Source organism: Mobula birostris, chromosome 11, assembly GCF_030028105.1.
Source record: "Mobula birostris isolate sMobBir1 chromosome 11, sMobBir1.hap1, whole genome shotgun sequence".
NCBI classification, from domain to species: domain Eukaryota; kingdom Metazoa; phylum Chordata; class Chondrichthyes; order Myliobatiformes; family Myliobatidae; genus Mobula; species Mobula birostris.
The window spans coordinates 71475406-71500692 of record NC_092380.1 but is presented as its reverse complement, the minus strand read 5'-3'; the positions used below and the strand labels follow the sequence as shown (position 1 = coordinate 71500692).

General features: G+C 42.8%; 1 protein-coding gene across 21 annotated transcripts in view; it reads right to left on the bottom strand.

Moving 5' to 3' along the window:
- The window catches only part of plekha7b (pleckstrin homology domain containing, family A member 7b), a 424118-nt gene that overhangs the window by 120914 nt on the left and 277917 nt on the right, over positions 1–25287 (bottom strand). For all 21 annotated transcript variants that reach the window (XM_072272478.1, XM_072272479.1, XM_072272481.1 and 18 more), the window contains one exon: positions 24083–24183. In XM_072272478.1, coding sequence (XP_072128579.1) covers positions 24083–24183 — 101 coding nt within the window. The remainder of the gene's footprint in view (positions 1–24082; positions 24184–25287) is intronic.

Here is a 25287-nt window from a genome sequence, read left to right as displayed (position 1 = left end):
TTCACTTAAAACAGTACAGTAATGTAGTGTAAAATACTCTGGACTTCAAATGGAAATCTGATGATTTCTTTTCATAGGACATTGGGTGCGAATAAGCTCAGACTCAGCTGCTATCCTCCATCAATAATTATCCACCCAGTATTCACTTCTAGGCTCCCATATGAAAATAAAGCTGGCATTGAGTAAAATGTTGAGATTTGACTAAACCTACTAAAATAGAACCCAGCATCAGTTAGCGCCTTAAACACAGGAAGAAATGTTAAAGAAATGTTTTATTAAAAATGGCATCTTCATATTCAAGTTTAAGTTACACATTTAAACTGAAAAATCTGCTGATAACCACAATTCAGAGATTAAATTAGATTCTCTATCCTCAGGTATAAATTTAAACTAACTAGAAATGATCAAGCACCTTTCCTTCCTCATCTGTTCTAAACATTCTGCACGCATCATTGCCGTTTTACTAGCTGTTAGATAAGTATGCAAAACAAATCACAATATTAATTGCATAAATATTGCTCAATACATTCATATTCTTACTGACATTGAATATGGCCCTTCCATTCTCTAACACTGAAGGCTACTTCAATAAAGCTACTTCAACTTTCATTCCAATTTCTTCCTGCACCTTGTTTAGATCCTAAAATTCCACAGTGATTACTTAGATAACTGACTCCTACCGCACTCCATAGCTACAGCTAGTAATGTAACAAAATTCAGTTCTCCCTTTCCAAAAAAAATTTAGATCATCCCAGGTAAAACAGAGCTCAACAAATGCAACTTTCAATATAGATTGACAGTCCTTCAGGAAACTTAAAAATAGTCAGCAAACTGTTGTGTTTCAGCGCTCCTGCCAATGACCAATTTATTAATTTTTGGATTAACTAAGAAGGCAGAACACATTTTGTGATTGAAGTTGCAGATTACAAACCTGAATTTTAAGACATATGAATAGAATTAGGTTATTTGGTTACATAGTAAATATAATAAATACATTTACTTTGACTAGTTATACAAGTTCCAAACCATGTGAATTAATTGCATCTGTCTTTGAAGTTTCACAAATGCCACCAACTTAATGAATGGATATTTATTTGTTAAATTAAATAATTTCCCTCAATTACATTTAGAAAAATATTGCTGATGAGAAAACAAGTCAGTATTGTCGTAGTCATTACAGACATAATTGGCAGTAACCATGAGATCAGCTTCATCGAGCATGCGAGGTTCAAGACAATCACTTAAGCTGAGTAAGATGTCTGAGTAGGTCCTCTAAAGGCCTGCCATTAGTTCAAAAAGCCATCTCCAGAACACTTGGGGCCAGATATTGAACCATACATGAAAATGCATGAAATGAAATAGAGATGGGTTCAATATAGATTTGATGTGCTTCTGACATAGGACTTTTATGTTTGTAGCTCCTACTGTGATTAAAGGCACCTGAAGTAATTGTAGCATTTTGTCACAATAACCACAACCATTTTCAGAAAACTCTGTATCAACTCAGCTATTTCATAAAATTAATTGACTTCTTAAAAGGGACACCATAATCATCTCTATCCAGTGGCTGAAATTATTTATGCACAGAGTAACGTTGACGGGATGTGGATTCATCCCAGGATTGGGCAACCTGCTTCACTGACACCAATTGCAGTCAAATGGGAGGGCACACACACAGGGCCTGCAAAACGGTGGCCCAGAAAAGCCTTTGGGACTGAATTACAGAAACAACAGGGTGACACAGTCATATGCTGGTGCTACTAATGTTTAACAACCTCACACTGACTCAAGTGCATGCATAAGCAGCACAAGCTACGTGCCAGCAAATGAACCATAACATAATTCTTAGAGATAAACACATGCCCAACATCCTAGTCATAAAAGCTTGAGTAACACTTCCCATAACATTAAATAGATTGCAACTACTACCTGCAGAAACAAGGTCAGGTGAAAGGGGGATATAATCAGAAACAGAAGATGTGCGTCCAGCTGGTTGAATGGGGAAGAGTATGTGACAGTGCTTATAAACTTCACATTGAGCACAATGTGCTTATGAGCATGGACATAGTGTGGTATGCAAAAGTTTGGGCATCCCAGTAAAAATTTCTGTTACATTTCTTTAATATTTTAAGCAAGATTACTTTTTTATTTCCATCTTTTACAGTTTCAAAATAACAAAAAAGGAAAAGGGCCTGAAGCAAAAGTTTGGGCACCCTGCATGGTCAGTACTTAGTAACACCCCCTATGACAAGTATCACATCTTGTAAACACTTTCTGTAGCCAGCTAAGAGTCTTTCAATTCTTGTTTGGGGGATTTTCGCCCATTCTTCCTTGCAAAAGGCTTCTAGTTCTGTGCGATTCTTGGGCCATCTTGCATGCACTGCTCTTTGGAGGTCTACCCACAGATTTTCGATGATGTTTAGGTCAGGGGACTGTGAGGGCCATGGCAAAACCTTCAGCTTGCACCTCTTGAAGTCGTCTGCTGTGGATTTTGAGGTACGTTTAGCATCATTAGCCTGTTGTAGAAGCCATCCACTTTTCATCTTCAGCTTTTTTACAGACGGTGTGAGGTTTGCTTCCAGAATTTGCTGGTATTTAATTCAATTCATTCTTTCCTCTACCAGTGCAATGTTCCCCGAGCCCCTGGCTGCAACACAAGCCCAAAGCATGATCGATCCACCCCCATGCTTAACAGTTGGAGAGGTGTTCTTTTCATGAAATTCTGCATCCTTTTTCCTCCAAACATACCTTTGCTCATTGCAGCCAAAAGCTCTATTTTAACTTCATCAGTCAACAGCACTTGTTTCCAAAATGCATCAGGCTTGTTTAGATGTTCCTTTGCAAACTTCTGACGCTGAATTTTGTGGTGAGGACGCAGGAAAGGTTTTCTTCTGATGACTCTTCCATGAAGGTCATATTTGTGCAGGTATCACTGCACAGTAGAACAGTACACCACCACTCCAGAGTCTGCTAAATCTTCCTGAAGGTCTTTTGCAGTCAAACGGGGGTTTTGATTTGCCTTTCTAGCAATCCTATGAGCAGTTCTCTCGGAAAGTTTTCTTGGTCTTCCAGACCTCAACTTGACCTCCACCGTTCCCGTTAACTGCCATTTCTTAATTACATTACAAACTGAGGAAACAGCTACCTGAAAATGCTTTGCTATCTTCTTATAGCCTTCTCCTGCTTTGTGGGCATCATTTATTTTAATTTTCAGAGTGCTAGGCAGCTGCCCATGGCTGCTGATGGTTGGAACAAGGTTTGGGGAGTCAGGGTATTTATAAAGCTTTGAAATTTGCATCACCTGTCCTTTCCTAATGATGACTGTGAACAAGCCATAGCCCTAACAAATTAATTAAGGTCTGAGACCTTCGTAAAAGTTATCTGAGAGCTCAGATCTCTTGGGATGCCCAAACTTTTGCATAGTGCTCCTTTACTTTTTTTCCACTTTAAAACTGTACAAACCAAAAATAATACACTAATCTTGCTTAAAATGTTGAAAAGAATGTTTCATCTTTAATTTTATGAATTTTGGAGATCAGTTCATCTTCTACTCACTTAACTATTCATAGTAACAGAAATTTTGACCAGAGGTGCCCAAACTTTTGCATGCCACTATAGATGCCAGAGGCTGGGACAGGAGCAGATATTAAAGACAATATTAATTTAACCTTGTGCAATCCTACAGGAGGAAGATGTGCTGGAACTGTAGACAGCAACAAGCCCAGAGCACAAGTACAGAGCATATTTCTATCCTCCTTATATAAAAGAAGTTATTGCACAACAAAATAATGCAGAGGAAAGTCAAGGACTGTCAGAAATTATTGTTGAACAGAGGAGGCCAATAAGAGATAATAACAGAGGTATATAGAATCAATGGGCCAGCTTAGGTAAACAGAAAAGACCAATTGGCAGAAAGATTACATCCAGGGCAAACAGAATTAAAATGATAGACAGATTAGAGACATGATAAAAATGTTTTTTCTTCCTACCCAGAAAACTAGGAAGATCCAAAACTTCTCTCTGCCAGGATATCAACTTGAAGTGTAATAACCTAGATGGCTTCAGGCCAAGACCTACAGTGGGGAATTAAGCCAAATGGTTTTCCTTTGGTCAAAACAGATGAGGGGGATAAGTATGGAAACTGCTTTCCTTCTATTTCTTAAAAGTCCTCGATTCAATTCAATTGGAATCCTAAATCCCATAAGTTTAATACAAACACCTTTAGTTACAACCAGCAGACATGTAGGAATTGCAATTTGACGACAATGGTCATGCACGCCAAACACACAAACAGTTAAGGTCACACGTGTGTGTACTACTTGTACTTAATGATACTAAAGGGAGGATGGCTGCTCCCTGTCCACCTCACCTCACTCTGCACCATTAACTTGTAAATACTGCTGACTTGCAGTGATGGTCTTGAACTGTTTACTCACAGTCAAAGATGTGTTTGTTTCTTTAGTTAACAGACTGATTTAATTACTATTTCACTTTTATTGCAGCAGAATCCTGCAAGATGCCATGAATTTGAGGGAAGCCTAGAATCATATTTTTTCCTTTGTCTTTCCAATTATGCTTGTTTACTCAAAATATTACTTTTCATAAAAAAAGCTCCTCCATTGGGCGACACAGCATACAGAGATGCATCCAGCAATCAGTACATTTAAAACTGAGCTTGCTGACACCTACAATGTAGTGGCTGAAGCAGTCAGCACACCTGATATTCTCAAAACTCTACGGCACATTGAGTCTGCAATCTATTCCGAGCCAGGTCCTTCGAAACTCAAGTGAGAAAACATATTCCTACACAGTGGTAGCAAATGATGCAAAATTAATTCCCAATTTTTTTTCAGTTAATATCTTTAGTCAGTAAGAGCTTAAGGGTTATGGTGTACTTAATGGCATAAAGGGCTAATTGCCCATTCATGTTCCTAAATTGATGTTTAAACACTAAACTAGTGCACAACAGTATAAATTTGCATTGCTACGATTGTACGATTTTACTTTTAAAATGGATAATAGATCACTGTAGTATTTCAACAGTATTTCACATTTGGATAAGGATGGGCTTATTGCGCACAAGGTTTGTGTGGGGAAAGTCCTGCCTCACAATTTAACAGTTTTGTTTGAGGAGCTGACAAAGGTAATTAATGAGGGTAGGTTAGTGAATGCTGTCCATGTGAACATTAGGATAGCATTTGACAAAGTTCCTCATGGTATGCCAGTCTGCAAGATTAAAATCACATGGGCTATGCTGAATTGGGAACTTCAAAATTAATGTGCGAGGGCAGTGGTGGATGGATATTCTTTTGACCAGAAGTCTGTGACCTGTGGTGATTTGGATGAAAATTTAGTTAGACTGATTAGTAAGTTTGCAGATAACATGAATTTTAGTGGTGTTGTGGTTAGCAAGAAGACCAGCAAAGGACAAATCAATTGGAAATTTGGGCAGAGAAAGAGTTTAAGCCAGACAAGTGTGGAGTGATTCATTTTGGGAGATCAAAAGGAGATCAAAAGTAAGAGGGAAGTAGAGAGTAAATGGCAAGACCCTTCGGAGCAATAATGTAGAGGGGAATTATTAGCTTCAAGCCCTTCTCTCCCTGAATGTGGCAACACAAGATAGGGTGGTAAAGAAGATGCACAACATACCTGCCTTTATCAGTCAGGAAATTATTAAATTTTGAACATAGAGGTTCTAAAAAAAATCTGTTCGGCTACATTTGCTGCACTTATTGCCACATTACAAGAAGAAAATTGATGCTTTGGAGAGAGTGCAGAAGACATTCACCTGTCTGTTGCCTGGATTGGAGCACTTTGGCTAAAACGAGAGAATGGACAAACTCAGATTATTTTCCCAGGAGCTTAAACATATTAAACTTTGAGATAGATATTCAGAGTCATTTTCCCAGGGTGGAACGTCAAATACCAAGAGTGCATGGGCTTTGAGTGTGAGGGAGAACGTTTAAAGGAGCTATGTGTGGTAAAGTTATTTTTCAACACAAAGAGTGATAGATGTCTAAAACACACTGCCAGGGAAGTGGTAAATGTGGTTATGACAGTAATACCCAAGAGGCATTGAGGCAGATACATGAAAAGTTAACGAATGGAGGAATACGAACAGCATGCCAGTAGATATTTAGATTGACATCATGGTCAGTTCAGACGCGGTGGGCTGAAGCGCCCATACTTGCACTGCACTGTTTTAACAAGTTGTACATTGAAATGCAAGTCAATCAATTACTTATTTTTAAACAAAATATCAGCTACAGTATTATACTCAACATCAAGAATGACAATGTACAAGCCTGATAATTGTTGAGTTAAGTGACATAGTTCTAGTTTTCAGCATATTATGAAATGCACCAAAATACTTTGACGAGTTTAGGAGGACGACGGCATCTAATGGTGTCTCCTTTGCTTGCATCTTCGGAAACAGCTCTATCTCTATCTTTGATATGTCTTTTTTTCCTTTTTGAGGTTCTTTTGAAGACCCTGACCTGGAGTTACACGCTGACTTCGGTTCTTTGCAGAAATGAGACCCGCTCTCAGGGCCTCACGACCAGCTGCTTTTCGATATGCCAAGGATGCGGCCTGGAAGACGAGAGCACCTTCAAAGTGCCGGATTTTTGTGGCTCCGGAGGCGGGTGGATTTAAGACCAGTGCCACCACCTGATGCGTCATGGGAGACTGAAGATCGTAAGCAGTGAGCTGGCTGCTGGCTGTGTGATCAGAGACCCGAGTTCTTTTGGAACAGAGTTCAGAAAAAGCGACACAACAGACTTAACACCATAAATCAGCGAGGTGCTTTGTTATGTCTCCCCTCTCAATGTGAAACGAGGGCATCACTTTTTCCCTTATTGGGGGAGAGAGGGAGGGGGGGAGAGGGGGGGAGAGGGGGGGAGAGGGGGGGAGGGGGGGAGAGGGGGGAGAGGGGGGAGGGGGGGAGAGGGGGGGAGAGGGGGGGAGAGGGGGGGAGAGGGGGGGAGAGGGGGGGAGAGGGGGGGAGAGGGGGGGAGAGGGGGGGAGAGGGGGGAGAGGGGGGAGAGGGGGGAGAGGGGGGAGAGGGGGGAGAGGGGGGAGAGGGGGGAGAGGGGGGGAGAGGGGGGGAGAGGGGGGGAGAGGGGGGAGAGGGGGGGAGGGGGGGGAGAGGGGGGGAGAGGGGGAGAGAGGGGGAGAGAGGGGGAGAGAGGGGGAGAGAGGGGGAGAGAGGGGGAGAGAGGGGGAGAGGGGGGGAGAGGGGGGGAGAGGGGGGGAGAGGGGGGGAGAGGGGGAGAGGGGGAGAGGGGGAGAGGGGGAGAGGGGGAGAGGGGGAGAGGGGGAGAGAGGGGGAGAGGGGGAGAGGGGGAGAGGGGGAGAGAGGGGGAGAGGGGGAGAGGGGGAGAGGGGGAGAGGGGAGAGAGAGGGAGAGGGGAGAGAGAGGGAGAGGGGAGAGAGAGGGAGAGGGGAGAGAGAGGGAGAGGGGAGAGAGAGGGAGAGGGGAGAGAGAGGGAGAGGGGAGAGAGAGGGAGAGGGGGGAGAGAGAGGGAGGGGGGGGAGAGAGAGGGAGGGGGGGAGAGGGAGAGGGGGAGAGAGGGGGAGAGGGGGAGAGAGAGGGAGAGGGGGAGAGAGAGGGAGAGGGGGAGAGAGAGGGAGAGGGGGAGAGAGAGGGAGAGGGGGAGAGAGAGGGAGAGATACTGTGGTATGTCAAATACCGGGTGAATGAGTAGTCTTTGGGGTACTACAAGTCTGTGTCTTTATTGATGCTTTGCTGTACGCTTGAGTGCTCAGTGTGGGGTGCCGACGCTTTTTTGCTGATGTGTGTGGGGGGTCGTTGCTTTGCTGCTGCTTACGCGTGGGAGGGGGAGTTGGGGGGGGGCTTTGGGGTTCTAACATTAAACTGTCATTCATTCTTTGAGGCACTCCTATGTTTTTGTGGATGTTTCCGAAGAAAAAGAATTTCAGGATGTATATTGTATAGATTTCTCTGACATTAAATGTGCCTTTGAAACTACTGATTGAAGATGTGCACAGCCAAAACTGACAACCAACCAGAGGAAGAGACAATCGTGCACGTCTAAAGCATACTAAGTCATAGTAATGTTTCAAGGATCAGGTTAAAAGAGGTTTAAAAAAAAAGCATAAATTGAAGATCTAATGAGAACATTTTTGGGCATATGACACAGCAGCATATTTGTTTGTACATGAAACCAAAAAAATGAAAGGCGGCAAATTTCTTAAATAGATCTTTAGTAAACAATGCTTTAAACATCTGGGAAACAATGCACAGAAAACACTCAGAAGGGTCAGGGGCAATACTCAAAGAGGAATCAACTTTCATTTATACTCTTGAATCAACTGCGCTCTGAATTTTCGCAATAATAAATCTGTATTCATACTCATATGGACCCCTCAGACTTAGTAGAAAGTGCTTCTAACATATGAGCTCTCAAGGGATTCGCTACTCTAACGGATTCTATAAATATATATTCAAAAGCACAAAAGCCTGATAAGAAATAAGACCATAAGACATAGGAGAAGAATTAAGCCATTAAGTATGCTCTGCCATTCCATCACAGCCGATTTATTATCCCTCTAAACCCCATTCTCCTGCGTTCTTCCCTTAGCCTTTGCTGCCCTGACTATCCAAGAACATATCAATAAGTTTAAATATGTAGGTGCCAATAGGTGCATTTAATGTCAGAGAAATATATAGGATATACATCCTGAAATTTTTAAAAAATCAACCTCGGCTTTAAATATACTGAATGACTTGGCCTCCTCAGCGGTCCATGGCTTCCTATCTCTATTCTAAATGGACATCCCTCTATTACGAGGCTGTGCCGACTGGTCCTAGACTCAACCACTATAGGAAATATATTTGAGAGGTTTCAATAAGATCCTCTGCCCCCCCCCCCATTCTCTAAACTCCAGAGTACAGGTCCAGAGCCAACAAACACTCAATAGGCAATAAACAATAGGTGCAGGAGTAGGCCATTCAGCCCTTTGAGCCAGCACCGCCATTCACTGTGATCATGGCTGATCATCCACTATCGGTATCCAGTTCTTGCCTTATCCACATAACCTTTGATTCCGCTATCTTTAAGAGCTCTATCCATCTCTTTTTTGAAAGCATCCAGAGGCTTGGCCTCCACAGCCTTCTGGGGCAGAGCATTCCATATATCCACCACTCTCTGGGTGAAAAAGTTTTTCCTCAACTCCATTCTAAATGGCCTACCCCTAATTCTTAAACTGTGGCCTCTGGTTCTGGACTCACCCATCAGCAGGAACATGCTTCTTGCCTCTAGCGTGTCTAATCCCTTAATAATCTTATATGTTTCAATAAGATCCCCTCTCAGCCTTCTGAATTCCAGTGTATACAAGCCCAGTCGCTCCAATCTTTCGACATATGACAGTCCCGCCATCCCGGGAATTAACCTTGTGAACCTACGCTGCACTCCCTCAATAGCAAGAATGTCCTTCCTCAAATTTGGAGACCAAAACTGCACGCAGTACTCCAGGTGTGGTCTTACCAGGGCCCTGCACAGATGCAGAAGGACCTCTTTGCTCTTGTACTCAATTCCCCTTGTTATGAAGGCCAGCATGCCATTAGCTTTCTTCACTGCCTGCTGTACTTGCATGCTTGCTTTCAGTGACTGATATACAAGAACACCTAGACCTCGTTGTGCTTCCCCTTTTCCTATCTTGACTCCATTCAGATAATAATCTGCCTTTCCGTTCTTACCACCAACATGGATAACCTCACATTTGTCCACATTAAACTGCATCTGCCATGCATCTGCCCACTCACCCAGCCTGTCCAAGTCACCCTGCATTCTCATAACATCCTCCTCACATTTCACACTGCCACCCAGCTTTGTGTCATCGGCAAATTTGCTAATGTTACTTTTAATTCCCTTATCTAAATCATTAATATATTTTGTAAACAGCTGCAGCCCCAGCACTGAACCTTGCGGTACCCCACTGGTCACCGCCTGCCATTCCGAAAGGGAGCCATTAATCGCACTCCTCAGATGTTAACTCTTTTATTCCTGGAATCATTCTCATGAACATCTCTAGACCCTCTGCAATGCCAGCATATCTTTTCATAGATAAGGGACCCTCAACTGCTCACAATACTCCAAATGTGGACTGCCCAATGCCTCATAAAGCCTCAGCATCACATTCTTACCCTTATATTCTAATCATCTCGAAAGGAATACTAGCATTGCATTTGACTTCCCTACCACCAACCCAACCAAGAAGTTAACCTTTAGGGAATCCTGCACAAAAACACCCAAGTCTCTTTGCACCTCTGAAATTTGAATTTTTTCTCCATTTAGAAAATGGTCTTCACCTTTATTCCTTCCAGCAAAGTGCATGACCATACACTTCCCTACACTGTATTCCATCTGCCACTTTTTTGCTCATTCTTCCAATCTGTTCAAGTCCTTTTGCAGACGCCCTGCTTCCTCAAAACTACCTGCCCCTCCATCTATTTTTGTACCATCGGCAAACTTGAGCACAAAGCCAAAAGTTCCATCATCCAAATCGCTGGCATATAATGTGAACAGAAGCGGTCCCAATACGGATCCCCGTGCAAAAGTAGCATCTTTCCTGTAATGCCACAGGATCTTATTTTGCTAAATAGCCTCATTTGTGGCACCTTGTCAAAGGCTTTCTGAAAATCCAAGCACACAACATCCCCTGAGTCTCCTTTGTCTATCCTGCCTGTTAATTCCAACAAACTTGTCAGGCAAGAGTTCACATTTAGGAAACCATGCTGAGTTGGCCTATTTTATAATAAGCCTCCAAGTATCCCAAAACCTCATCCTTAATAATGGACTCCAGCATCTTCCCAATCACTGAAGTCAGGCTAACTGGGTGAGAAATTCCTTTCTTCTGTATCTCTCCCTTTTTAAAGAGAAGGGTGACTTTTGAAATTTCCCACTCCTCCTGAACCATTCTGCAATCAAGTGATTCACCATAATCTTTTCAGCTACCTCTTTCAGAACCCTGGGGTGGAAATCATCTCTTCCAGGTGACTTGGCTACCTTCAGATCTTGCAGTTTCTCAAGCAGCTTCCCCTTGGTAATAACTGCTCTCCCGTCCTGACACTCTTGAATTTATGGCACACTACTTACGTCTCTTACATCTTCCACAGTGAAGACTGATGCAAAATATCTAAGTTTATCTACTATTTCTTTGTCCCACCATTGCTACCTCTCCAGTGTCATTTTCCAGTGGTCCAATATCCACTCTCACCTCTCTACTACTCTTTTTTATCTTGGAGAAAAATAATTCATATCCTCTTCAATATTATTGGCTAGCTTACCTTCGTATTTCATCTTTTCTCCCTTTTTTTCTAAAGTTCCCTTCTGAAGATTTTTAAAAGCTTCCCAGTACTCTAACCCTAACTTTTTACTATATTTAATGCCCTCTCCACCCACATCCTGGCTACTGTTTGGGGGCTTATATATAACTCCCATCAGGTTCTGTTTACCCTTACAGTTTCTTAACTCTACCCCACAAGGATTCTACATCTTCCGATCCTGCACCACCCCTTTCTAAGGGTTTGATTTCATTTTTTGCTAACAGAGCCACCCCAACCACTCTGCCCACCTGCTGTCCTTTCACTACAAGGTTTTATCCTTGGATGTTAAGCTCTCAACCATGATTTACTTTCAGCAACATCTCAATGATGACCACAATTCACACCTGCCAATTTCCAACTGCACTGCAAGATTATCTACCTTATTCTGTATGCTGCATGCAAAATAACACCTTCCATCCTGTATTCATCATTTTTACCCTCATGTTAAACCACCTCATCCCACCGACTGCAATTTTACCCTAGCATCTGCCTGTCCATCCTCACAGTCTCACTACCCACTGCATCAACTTGTATACCCATTGCCCTATCAGTCCAGCCCCTACCTCCTGCCAAGTTAGTTTAAACCCTCTCCAGCTAGTTTGTTCAATAATGTGATCAACACATTAAATAACGCTTACTCAAGTGGAGAGAGAGGGAAAGTGAGCTTTACCATTCTTCTGAATTTAATAATGTGGGAGAGCTCCATCCAGAGTAATGGGTGCTCATAACATGGGAGCGAGAGGATTTGAGTACAGGAGCAGGGAGGTACTACTGCAGTTGTACAAGGCCTTGGTGAGACCGCACCTGGAGTATTGTGTGCAGTTTTGGTCCCCTAATCTGAGAAAAGACATCCTTGCCATAGAGGGAGTACAGAGAAGGTTCACCAGATTGATTCCTGGGATGGCAGGACTTTCATATGAAGAAAGAATGGATGAACTGGGCTTGTACTCATTGGAATTTAGAAGATTGAGGGGGGATCTGATTGAAACGTATAAGATCCTTAAGGGATTGGACAGGCTAGATGTAGGAAGATTGTTCCCGATGCTGGGGAAGTCCAGAACGAGGGGTCACAGTTTGAGGATAGAGGGGAAGCCTTTTAGGACCGAGATTAGGAAAAACTTCTTCACACAGAGAGTGGTGAATCTGTGGAATTCTCTGCCACAGGAAACAGTTGAGGCCAGTTCATTGGCTATATTTAAGAGGGAGTTAGATATGGCCCTTGTGGCTACGGGGGTCAGGGGGTATGGAGGGAAGGCTGGGGCGGTGTTCTGAGTTGGATGATCAGCCACGATCATAAAAAATGGCGGTGCAGGCTCAAAGGGCCGAATGGCCTACTCCTGCACCTATTTTCTATGTTTCTAAACAAGTACCTTTGCATATATCTGTATTTCTTCTACAAAGAGCAGTTTACACTTCCAATCCTCTCTCAACCATATTGGGTGTGGTAAGAACCTTAAACTCACTAACCAGTTACAAACCATAGCTAAAGGAATGGCGCTTTCATATTAAAATTTACTATATGACTTACTTCATCAGCATAAAATCTAGAAAGATGAATTTACATAGTCATGTTGCTGAATTATAGGCTGATGATGAATTCATTCATTAGTCAATCAGTTCATTAAGTTACTATAATTATCATGGTGATTAATAAATATTTCTTCATACGCTATGTAAACTTGTAACACAAATCTCCCAGATGCTACAAGTCCAGGATATTCATAATATTTCATGTTACAAATTAGAATATCATAATACTTTTCACATAAAACAACCTATTAAATTTTTGAGGCATCTTGCAGGAACATATCCAATATTGCAAGTGATTATGCTATCCGATTATCACAAATATTTTAAATTAGCAAGGGGTGAAAAGACTGAGAAAATATTCAACAACCATTGGGTGATCATTTATATTTTCAGGAACATTTCAGCCAATCCACCATAGGAGAAGGCTACACACACTGAAGGAGGTAAACTAATGACCTGATCATTGAACTGGTCAATCGAAAAACAGCATTATTAATGATGTGGCAGAATTTTAGCAGATGAGAACATTTGGCCTGAGATAAAGGAAATGGAAGAAATGGAGTCAAAATACAATTTCTCAGCTGCCCCATCAAACTACTGAAAGTAATTAGCCATTCAGCTTATCTCAAAGTACTTAAATCTCCAGTAAAGTTTAGTTCAAGGGCATGTTCTGCCTTCCCACCTATTTGACTAGGCATTATACAAACATGTACACAGACTACAACAATTGTAGGTTAGTTATTTGTTCAAAAATGTGACCAATAATCAGTGGAATGTCAAACTGGATTCCGGGCATACGTTCGTCTGCGGACTGCTGAAATCTGCTTGTTCTTGCCGATAACACCCACGTACCACCAATTTACAGGGCATGTCACTCAGGGACTTGGGATATACACACTTCTTCTTCAGTTATCCATCGAAATCCAATGACGATGTCACCTCCTTTAACAGTGAGATCTTTGATGACTATACAGTCCTATCCTGGACCCACAAGCTCTATTGCAGGTGGGACGTGTGTATGTGGTAGTGGTGGCAACCATGGCTGCATTTCTCCTGGCTCTCTTCTGCTGTCTTCTGGTTGTTCTTTCCATTTCCAGAATACAAACCCTGTTCCTACACAGCTGCCGCCAAGTGGTACGGTCAGCAGCAACATCCTCCAGGTCCTCGGGTCTGATCTTGCACTTCCCTTAAAGCATTCTTCATCTAATCCTTATAGCGCTTCTTTGGCCCTCCAGCTGAGCATCGACCATGATGTAGCTGGCCGTATAACACTGCAGAGTAGCTGACATGGGGGCATCCTTATCACGTGCCCCAGCCACTGCAGCTGGCACTGGGTGATCATGGCCTCAATACTTCTGCAGTTGGTCTTTACAAGTATTTCAGTGTGAGGCACCTGCTTATGCCAGGTAATTCCCAGGATGCGCCAGAGGCAGCTTATGTGGAAGCGCTCCAAGGACTTGATGTGACGGCTGTAGGTTACCCAAGCTTCACAGCTATAAAGGAGAGTGGTGACACAGACTGCTTGGTATACGGCAACCTTTGTAGAGGGACAAAGGCTCCTGTTCTGAAAGACTCTACGCCGAGTCTCCCAAAGGCTGCTGATGCCTGTTTAATGCGGCTCTGGATGTCGTTGTCAATGCTGCTATCCTCAGAGAGAATGCTCCCCAGAGATTTGAAAGATGGCACTACTGACAGCTTTTCATCACCAACAGTGAAGGCAGGTAGAGTGGGTGGGACACTGGTACTCCATTGGCAAAGCTCTTCTGTCTTGGTGGTATTGACAGTCAGCCCCATTCTACTATACGCTCTCACCGCCACAGCAAGGACAGTCTGAAGATCCTCCGGAGTATGGGCCACAAGAGCACGGTTGTCTGCATACTGCAGCTCCAGGACCCGCTCTCTATGGAGTTTGGTGATTGTGTGGATACACACACAAACACTTTCTTATAGATCGATATATACATCTACATGCACGCATATACACTGTGACGACAGACCAAATTATCAGAAGATTGATGCCGATAAGAGGACAATGGGGGAACATTCAGAAATGTTAATCAGAGATGAGAGGGACTAACGAAAAGGAGACACGGTTCCGAGTATTGTCAGAGACCGGTGGCTTTGAACCCTGAACTGTTTGAAGTTTGATGGACAGGCGATACCCCAGCAGGGGGATAAAAAGGGATAGGTTCGCTAAGGAAAGCCACACACGACTCCACAAGGTAACGAGACCCTGGAAGTGGTGTGCCCCCACAAGTTGGTGGGAGTTTTTGGAGGTCTGGTCGCGGGACCAGCCATAGACGCACAGGGTAGAAAGGTACGGGTCTGCGGGAACCTGGTGTGTGTGTCCGCCCTTGCCTGGGTGCCGGGTTCACCACAGAAGAACTATCGTATCTGGAATGGAGGGGTCACAGTCGGTGACCTCAGAAGACATTACAAAGGGCTCACCCGAAAGCTAACTGCGAGGAATATTGAAGGTCTGTTTGGAATCCAATTTGCATATTCATTCGTTCTCTCTCTCTTCCCCCAACGGCACGACGGCGATTACTGTGAACTGAACTAAACTGAACTTGTGACTGATCATTTTACCCCTAGACTGCGATACAGCTTGATTGATCCTATTATCCTAGTTCTGTGTACATGTGTGTTTATTCATTGCTAACCTGTTGCATTTATATCCTTACTACTTGAGTACTGTGTTGCTTATTTCTTTAATAAAACTTCCTTAGTTCCAGCAATCCAGACTCCAACTAAGTGGTCCATTTCTGCTGGTTTGGCAACCCAGTTACGGGGTACGTAACATAAGTGGGGTCCTCGTCCGCGATTTTGAACGCTAAATTTGGGACGGGGTAAATTGATTGGGTTAAAAATTCCCGAAAGAAAGAAAAGGCAAACAGCAGAAATGAAGATTGAGGAATTTCTAAAGGCGCCGACCTCGGAGGCATTAGAAGATGCCAGGAAAGCGGAATTGGCAGCTGTGGCCAAACGGTTGAATCTTGTTAAGGGGAAGTCGACAATGAGGAGAGAGGAGATACACAGAGCTATCATAGAGCATTATGTGTCTAAAGGTGTGTTTCCCCAAGAGGAGCTGGAGGTGATACCTATTGGAAAACCTGGTGGAGACACAGTACAGGTGCAGCTTGAAAAATTGAGACTCGAGCACGAGTTCCGGGTACAGCAGCTAGAACACGAAGAGAAATAGTTAGAACAACAACGAGAAGAGAGAGAGAGACAGTTAGAACGGCAAGAGAGCGAGAGGCAGTTGGACCGAGAAGAGAGGGACAAACAGTTAGAGCGAGAAGGGAAACAGAGGGAAAGGGAATTCGAGCTGGAGAGGTTAAAGATAAGGGCAGAGCAGGGGCCCATGCCGAACCAAGGTGGAGGGTTCAGGGCGACCCAGGAGGTTAGGCTGGTTCCCCCATTTGATGACACCGATGTGGATCGGTACTTTCTCCATTTCAAAAAAGTTGCTGCAAGTCAGGACTGGCCGAGGGATAAGTGGGCTGTTTTGCTTCAGAGTGTACTTAAAGGAAAAGCCCAACAAGCTTACTCGGCTTTGTCCACGGAAGATGCCCAGAGGTATGAGGTGGTGAAAGAGGCCATCCTCAGGATTTATGAGTTGGTCCCGGAGGCATACCGGCAGAGGTTCCGGAATGCGAGGAAGCAGTGGGACCGCACGTATTTAGAGTTTGCCCGTGAGATGCAGACATATTGTGAGCGTTGGTGCACCTCGAAGGGGGTAAATGGGGATTATGACAGACTGCTACAGCTGATCCTGATTGAGCAGTTTAAAGGTTGTGTCCCTGACAGTATGAGAACCTACCTAGATGAGAAAGAGGCAGACACCTTAGCCGCAACTGCTAAGTTAGCGGATGAGTACGCGTTGACACATAAAACGAAGTTTGCCCTGAGTAAAGGCTACCAGAAGGGTAGTCGGGCTGGTGGGGAGAGTCCGCCAGAAAAGTCAGGAAGTAAGGCGGGGACTAGTGAGAAGGATAAGGTAGACCGGGAGCAGTTTGGTAGGAAGTCTCCTGGGGTCGTCTGTTATAATTGTGGGAAAGTCGGACACTTTGCGTCCAGGTGCTTTGCCCCAAAGAAAGAGACAAGAAAAGGAAAGGCAGCGGTTCTGACTGGCTGTATTGAGTTGGTAAGCAAACCGCTAGGAGAGAAGAGGTCTGACAAAGTTCAGAAAGGGCGCAAGAGGTTTATCTCGGCCGGATTGGTGTCGGTGAAGGAGGGGTTAAACCCAGTTCCAGTGCGGATCTGGAGAGACACGGGAGCGTGCCAGTCATTGATATTAAAGGGTGTGTTAGACTTTAGTTCAGAGACTGAGACTGGGAAAGTCAGCGTCATAAGAGGCATTGGGAAAGGGACTGAGGCAGTACCTTTGCACCAGATACACCTAAAAAGCAACTTGGTCTCTGGACCGGTCACGATCGGGGTGAGGCCCGAACTACCGATGAAAGGTGTGGAAGTCTTGCTCAGTAATGACCTCGCCGGTGGGGAGGTGTACCCAGCAGTGAGATTGACAAGCCAGCCTGCCAGCATTGAGGCCCCGCCCATGGACTCACAGGTTTATCCCGGTTGCGCAGTGACTTGGCGTATGTCTAGAAAGGCTGCAGAGGCTGATATAGAGTTAGCTGAGACGTTTCTACCAGCCTTGTACCAGGGGGAGGTAGAAAGTGAAAAGAAGGAGCGTAGTGAAACAGGAGGAAGTGAAGGAGTTGAGGCAGACTTAGCATTAGCAAGGAAGGACTCTGTACAGACACAGGAGCGAGACGAAGAGCTGATGGTTTCGGCGGAGACAGCTCTCTCTGAAGCAGAATTAAAAAGAGAGCCAGTAGGCTATTGTGTGGAGGAGGGAGTGCTAAGGAAGAAAGGGAGACCAAGTACCCTGACCACAGATGAGGAATGGGGGATGGTGCCAAAAATTTATGGGGATGAGATTCTTAACCTGGCCCACAAGATACCCCTCGGTGGACAGTTTGGGGGGAGGAAAACAGTCGGCGGAATCATGAAAGAGTTTTACTGGCTGCACAGGAGGAAGGATGTTATTGACTATTGTAGACGTGAGTTAACACAGTTAGAGGCTATTAACATGTTAAAAGCTCACCACGATCAGAAAACAGATCTAGCTGGTGATATCATGAAAATTAATGAGGCTAGGGTGCCACCTGATAAGGGGAAAACCCATTTTGAAAAGATAAGTGTGGTGCTGACCCGATGGGAGAACTCTATTGCGTTGACCAACTTTGCTGATGAGTTCTCTCCCTTAATCCCCGAACAAAGCGACCCGCTAAGAGAGCTAATTAAACGGCACACCCACATAGGTCCAGATGTCCCGAGGCAATGCAAAGAGCTGGGACATGGAGCTGTTGCCACATCATGTCAGCCTAGTGAGCAACATCCCTATAGAATGATTAATTCAGTGACAAACGGGCTAAAGAACCCATAAGTGTATATTGGCGATGTAGTGGTCTGGAATGACACGTGGGAGGAGCACATTACGGCAGTAGAGGAGCTGTTTAAATGGCTGTCTGAAGCCAACCTGACAGTGAACCTCGCAAAAAGTGAGTTCGGCCGCGCAAAGGTCACTTATCTGGGATTTGTGGTAGGACAATTTGTGGCTCCGATGCAAGCTAAGGTGCGGGCTATCTCTGAACTCCCCACCCCGACAGACAAGAGAGCCCGGAGAAGGTTCTTGGAGATGGTGGGGTACTATCGGAAGTTTTGCAGAAAAAAAAACAACTTTGCGGATAGTACCCACCCCCTTACTAAGCCCTTGCCAAAGAATGCTAAGTTGGTATGGGACGACCCTTGTTATCTGTGTCCGGGGCGAAAACCACTGAGAAGTTACACTGATCACAATTCATTAGTGTTTTCGGCCACTATGAAGTTTGCTAAATTGGAGCGTGGTTTTAGAGGATTATTAAAATAACACATATAAAAAGAACAGAAATTGTGATTGCTGACTGTCTGTCAGGTGTTGACAACTTAAAATTCTCTGTATTAGCCAAATAGCTGATAAACATGTATATTTGTGTGTAGCTGATAGTGTATTCATGACTATAATTTTTATCCCGGTAAAAATCCTTTGAAGGATAGGGGTGTGATGACAGACCAAATTATCAGAAGATTGATGCCAATAAGAGGACAATGGGGGAACATTCAGAAATGTTAATGAGAGACGAGAGGGATTAACGAAAAGGAGACACAGTTCCGAGTATTGTCAGAGACCGGTGGCTTTGAACCCTGAACTGTTTGAAGTTTGATGGACAGGCGATACCCCAGCAGGGGGATAAAAAGGGACAGGTTCGCTAAGGCAAGACACACACGACTCCACGAGGTAACGAGACCCTGGAAGCGGTGTGCCCCCACAAGTTGGTGAGGGTTTTGGAGGTCTGGTCGCGAGACCAGCCATAGACGCACAGGGTAGAAAGGTACGGGTCTGCGGGAACCTGGTGTGTGTGTCCGCCCTTGCCTGGGTGCCAAGTTCACCGCAGAAGAACGATCGTATCTGGAACAGAGGGGTCACAGTCGATGACCTCAGAAGACATTACAAAGGGCTCGCCCGAAAGCTAACTGCGAGGAATATCGAAGGTCTGTTTGGAATCCAATTTGCATATTCATTCGTTCTCTCTCTCCCCAACGGCACGACGGCGATTACTGCGAACTGAACTAAACTGAACTCTGTCACTTGTGACTGATCATTTTACCCCTAGACTGCGATAGAGCTTGATTGATCCTATTATCATAGTTCTGTGTACATGTGTGTTTATTCATTGCTAACCTGTTGCATTTATATCCCTACTACTTGAGTACTGTGTTACTTATTTCTTTAATAAAACTTTCTTAGTTCCAGCAATCCAGACTCCAACTAATTGGTCCATTTCTGCTGGTTTGGCAACCCAGTTATGGGGTACGTAACAACACACACACACTTTTTATTGTCTGACTGTATGCTTACTTGCTATCATATCTGTGCCTTGCGCTGTTGATGCTGTGTTTTGCACCTTGGCCCAGGAGGAACACTGTTTCATTTGTATGTATTCATGTATTGTTGAAACATAATTGAACTGTCCATGAGAAGTTCGTGATAAAGGCAAATTTTGGATCTGCTGCAATTCACCTGAAGATATGTCTAAAAGTCATCAGAATTTGAAAGGGTTAGTGAAGAAATGGTATTCCATTTAATTTGGTGCTGTTTGAGATTTACAAGGAGTAGCTATCTTTGTCCTTTGGGATGTCAGAATTCAAGGTTTGGGGAGGTGTTATTAAAGACTAAGAGAGTTAATGCAACTATAGATGGCAGTCAATGCAGTCAAATTGTGCTGATAATGGAGAGAGCACTTATTTATGTGATGAAAAGGATATCAATAAAGTTGCCTCCTTTAAGACTGGCAACCAAAAAATAAAACTTCATGGTAAATGAAGGCAATACTACAGACTCCTAGGGCATCGCCTTCTAACATAATCACTCTCCACCTAAATGCTTACTGTTATTCTAGAACCTTCAGGGGACCTGTCTTGTCATAATACTTGACATAGCTGAAGACAGCATTGGAATTGGAGATATTCACTCAAAGGCATGATATTGTTGCAATGACCATGTCAAGCTTGTGCTCAACTTATCATGGGATAAGCCTTCCATTTTTTACCATCAGTTAACCATTAAAATCCACATCCACAGTCAAAACTGCACAGCTCATAATGTTAACACCATTACATCAAATCAAATCAATGACTTGCTTAGCCATTTCAGAGAGCAATTTCAAATTGCAATGACTCCACAGACACTGGCCACTTCAGAATAGGTTACTTAATAACTTATTTTTGACTGAGTGGCAACTTTTAATGTGCGCTGAGCTGCCAATGTCTAACAAAAGCGCGTTGAACATGTCCCCATGCCTTAATGAATTTATGAGCTGAGCAGTTAAGTCATATAAAGTAGAAAGGCAGCCAACCTGAACCAGGCATTCAACAGTCAGACTGACATTACTCATGACTCAGTATACAAAAGTGAAAACCAACTCCTGATCCACGTCCACTGTACAGAATTACATCTGGACTCATTCGGAATACTGTACAACCTACAGCACAGAGCTAGGATACAACAGATATTGCAACAGCTTATTCAAAGTGAAATCAATAGATCTTTTTCTGAATTAATTCTACAGTTTTACATGGCTAACCAATCGGAAGATTTAAATACGTACACAGAGAAAGATGTCATAGTTAATCAAATTTGTTACATGTGTTCTTGTTCATATTTTGATCATCAGTTCATACTTAATTTCAGAAAACTAAGCAGCATAAAGAATGTTGTGATACATTTTCACCATTAGGAAGCAAGATGCACATTTAATTACTGACAATATAGTCTTGAATTCATATTCAGTCTTGGGTGGATCTCAACAAAGAATGTTGGACACAAATTTCATCTCAGATGCCTGTGATAATAAACCTGATTCTGATTCTAACCTTTGGTCTCCTTTCATGATGAGCTACATCAATGTTTGGAAAACTTGCAGAGGACTCCCCCAATAACTGTTTAAAATCTCACAGGTTTCAATGCAGACTGATAGAGCTTGAGATAAGTGGATTAAAAGTTGACATGATCATGAAGGGAACAGCACATCTTCAAGCTAAGACCATAAGATACAGGAGCAAAATTAGGCTATTCAGCCCATCCAGTCTACTCTGCTATTCCATCATGGCTGATCCCAGATCCCACTCAACCCCACTCAAAGCTAACTATTGCTGAAAATAGGAAAGGGAATACTGTATAGAGGATACCTGGAGGAGTATTTAGTATTGTTCAAAGCTTGAATGAAGTTAAAAGTAAGGATGTATTTTCCCAGAAAATAGTGGACATTAGGAAAAGTTTAAATAGTTTTACTGTGGGTGTCAATTCCCTGAATGTGCTCAAAGATTTGAAGCAAGTGACGTATTACAAATATTGGCAACCTGGGCAAAAAGAAATTAGAGTACTTACTACCCGTAAAAGTAGCAAATAGACTCAATGTCAATTAATAGGTGCGGTAATAAATAAGCAAAACATGCCATGTTTTGGTTCTTCTGAATGAAATTGTCTCACAGAATAAAACGACTTAATTTTGTCTCACAGGATGAAATTGTTTTTGAACATTCACTTTGAAATGGCACTACTTTGCTATTCACTTTGAATGACAACCTCTATTATAACACAACAGGACTGATATCTTCACTTCTGGCAAATAAGGCAGTGATTCAAAATAATCTCAGCCTATTTTGTCTGCACCACTTCCTTAGAGATTTTACCACAGACAAACAAGAACCCACAAGTAGCATGCCAATGTTGACTGGTGATAAATCTGTGTTCACTACCATCCCCTAATGTTCTCAGGTGAGAGGTCCACGCTCACAAGTACCAGTGTTGCAGGGAGACAGACCATAAGAATATCTGTCCCTCCACCACTAGGGTCTCCTGTGTTTTCTCAGCAAAACGAGTGGGCCACATCAGAGTAAAATTCTCTAGGTCAACCAATACACTTTGTATTTAGGAAATACAATAGCATATCATGCCAATGGTAATTCCTCAAAACCTTTTAAATCAGACTTGAGTTCTAGGGTAGATTAAGATTAAAATGATTCCTGGAGCAAGCAGAGAACCACTGATAGTGGTAGAAAACTGAGGAGAAAATCTGCAGAAGCTGGAAATCCAAGCAACACCCACAAGATGCCGGAGGAACTCACAGGCCAAGCAGCATCGATGGAAAAGAGTAAACAGTTGAAGTTTCGGGCCAAGACTATTCCCCTTTCTTCCATAGTCTTGTACACGCTTCCATCAGATTCCCAATTTTCCTGCCACTTTTATCTCTTTCACTATCAGCTTTCTAGCTCTTCACTTCACCCCTCCCCCAATTTCACCTACCTTGTACTTCTTCCTCCTACAACCCCCCACCACCCCAATCTTCTTGCTCTACCTTCTCATCTTTTTTTCTCAGTCCTGAAGAAGGGTCTCAGCCTGAAACGTCAACTGTTTACTCTTTTCCACAGATGCTGCCTGGCCTGCTGAGTTCCTCCAGCACTTTGTGTGTGTTGACTCGTAGTAGTAGCAAGGGCATATGCCTCCACTGGGTTCTCTAGGGCCATAGATCAAAAGACCTCAGCTAACATCCACTTAGGCTGATTGAGGGATCGTATACTGGCTGCATCAAACTTAGAAGCACAGAAACTCCATGATCATCTGGAAAGTGAAGAAATTCAATGAATTGCATTGGTGTAATCACAAAATTTGTTTTTCACTGTTCTAGAAGATTGCATGGTTTTGGTAAGGGGACAAAGATTGTATATTTTGTGATATGCAAGCTACCACAACTTTACAGGATTGGCCAGAGGGGCATTTTCTCATTTGTCATAGCTCACTTCTCTCTTTAAACATGAACGAGTACATAAAAAGCCTATTACACAAGAGAACTGCTTCAAGCCCCTAGATTAATTTATTACCAATAACAGTGCTATTAAACATTTCATTTGAAACATCCAATCACATTGTAAAAGGTGGATTCATGGTTCTTTAAGCAAAAGGAATGTAATAAGGCAATTAGGCAAAGCAGATATGCTCATTGTGTTAATCTCTTAACTACAATTGTACAATTTCAAAGCAGTTATTGGTTACAAACTCATAATGCCAGCACAATGAAAAAGACAAAGAAAAAATGGAGAAGCTTTCAACAATTCAACCTTTGTTTTGTGATACACATAAACATATTGAAAACTATTAACACTGTTGTCTGTCAGCACTGATTAAGCAATCAAAAGTATAATAGTAACAGACAAAATAACTGTATTTAACTTCCCAGCACTTTAATAGTTTTGTCGCAATTTAGTGATGATTTAATCCAAATAGGATAGATAATTTTATCTGATAACGGCTACAGTTTAAATAACTGAGGTCATGGCCACAATAGCATTCTTTATTTTGACCCATAGAGAGGTGAATGGTAAATACCTGAAGGGATTAAACAATAACAGAGCAGCTAAACACCACTGGTGATACTGATGATGAATCAGAGCATAAATTACATTAACTAAAATCCACTGGCACCAAACTCTTGTTCAAGTGTCAGGTGACATCAACCCCATCAGTGTTTGCGGAAATGGTGAGATTGTTATCAAATATTTAGCTTTATAATCTTTATTTAATATTAAATCCCCTACCTTGAAAGCATATTTGCGACTTATGTGATCATCAGGTTCAACAGGTGAGATAACATAACTGGGCAAAGGAATGCTGCCCAACACAGTCTCTTCTCGGCTATCTGTGTAACATAAAACAAATTAGATTGTATTTTTTTTTAATCTACTTCAAATATTCACACTTCAGTATTGCCAAACGAAAAATACTCACCAATGCTAACAAAGTGTGATAGTGCACAACTCATCAAGCCGCAACTGTTGTTTATTTTCCCACCGTTTAGCTATGGATAATCTAAAGCTAGTGTCAGATGCTAAAATACATGATCAAGAGCCAATCAAGTAATGAACTCAAGGCTAAAGAGAACTTTGTTGCCAGAGCCATTTTTTCCATTTAAAGCAGTAGATAAGTTACCAAACAACAGGAATTCTGCAGATGCTGGAAATTCAAGCAACACACATCAAAGCTGCTGGTGAACGTAGCAGGCCAGGCAGCATCTCTAGGAAGAGTTACAGTCGACGTTTCAGGCCGAGACCCTTCGTAGTCCTGATGGAGGGTCTCAGCCTGAAACGTTAACTGTACCTCTTCCTAGAGATGCTGCCTGGCCTGCTGCGTTCACCAGCAGCTTTGATGTGTGTTGCTCAGATAAGTTACCAATCTATGAAATAACTTCCTTTCTCTGGCAATCTTTTAAGATGATTTGTGTATTATGTTGTTTTCTATTCTGCAGTTCAAGTAGTGGTATGGGACCATAAGAAGCATAATAGAAAATATGAGTCATCCCTTCAGCAATTTCTGTTCATAGAAACAGACATTCAAACAGAATAGTACCCAAAGCATAATATAAAATAAAAATGGATTTTGGTATTTATTTGCAGTTACTTTCTCCCTCCAGAGACATACACATTTCACAAAACATCCTTGAGCTCCTATGACAAGGGTAACATATTTACAGCCATTTTGGTTGTTAGTGTTAAAGGAAAACCCTTCACACCCAAAACAGAGCTCATCTTCAAAACTAAAGTTAGCCTTTTAAAAAAATATGGAGCTACTGAATAAAGTAGCACTAACTACCAGTCCCTCTAGGCAACTGGGCGGGGTGTGCGCAGTTAATCAGTTTACTAACTCTAAAAACGATCAGATCTATTTTTATAAACTGTAATTTTCCAGTCAGCAGAGACATAGTGGGCTGAATGGCTTGCTCTCGTCATCTACATTTCAGTGTTTT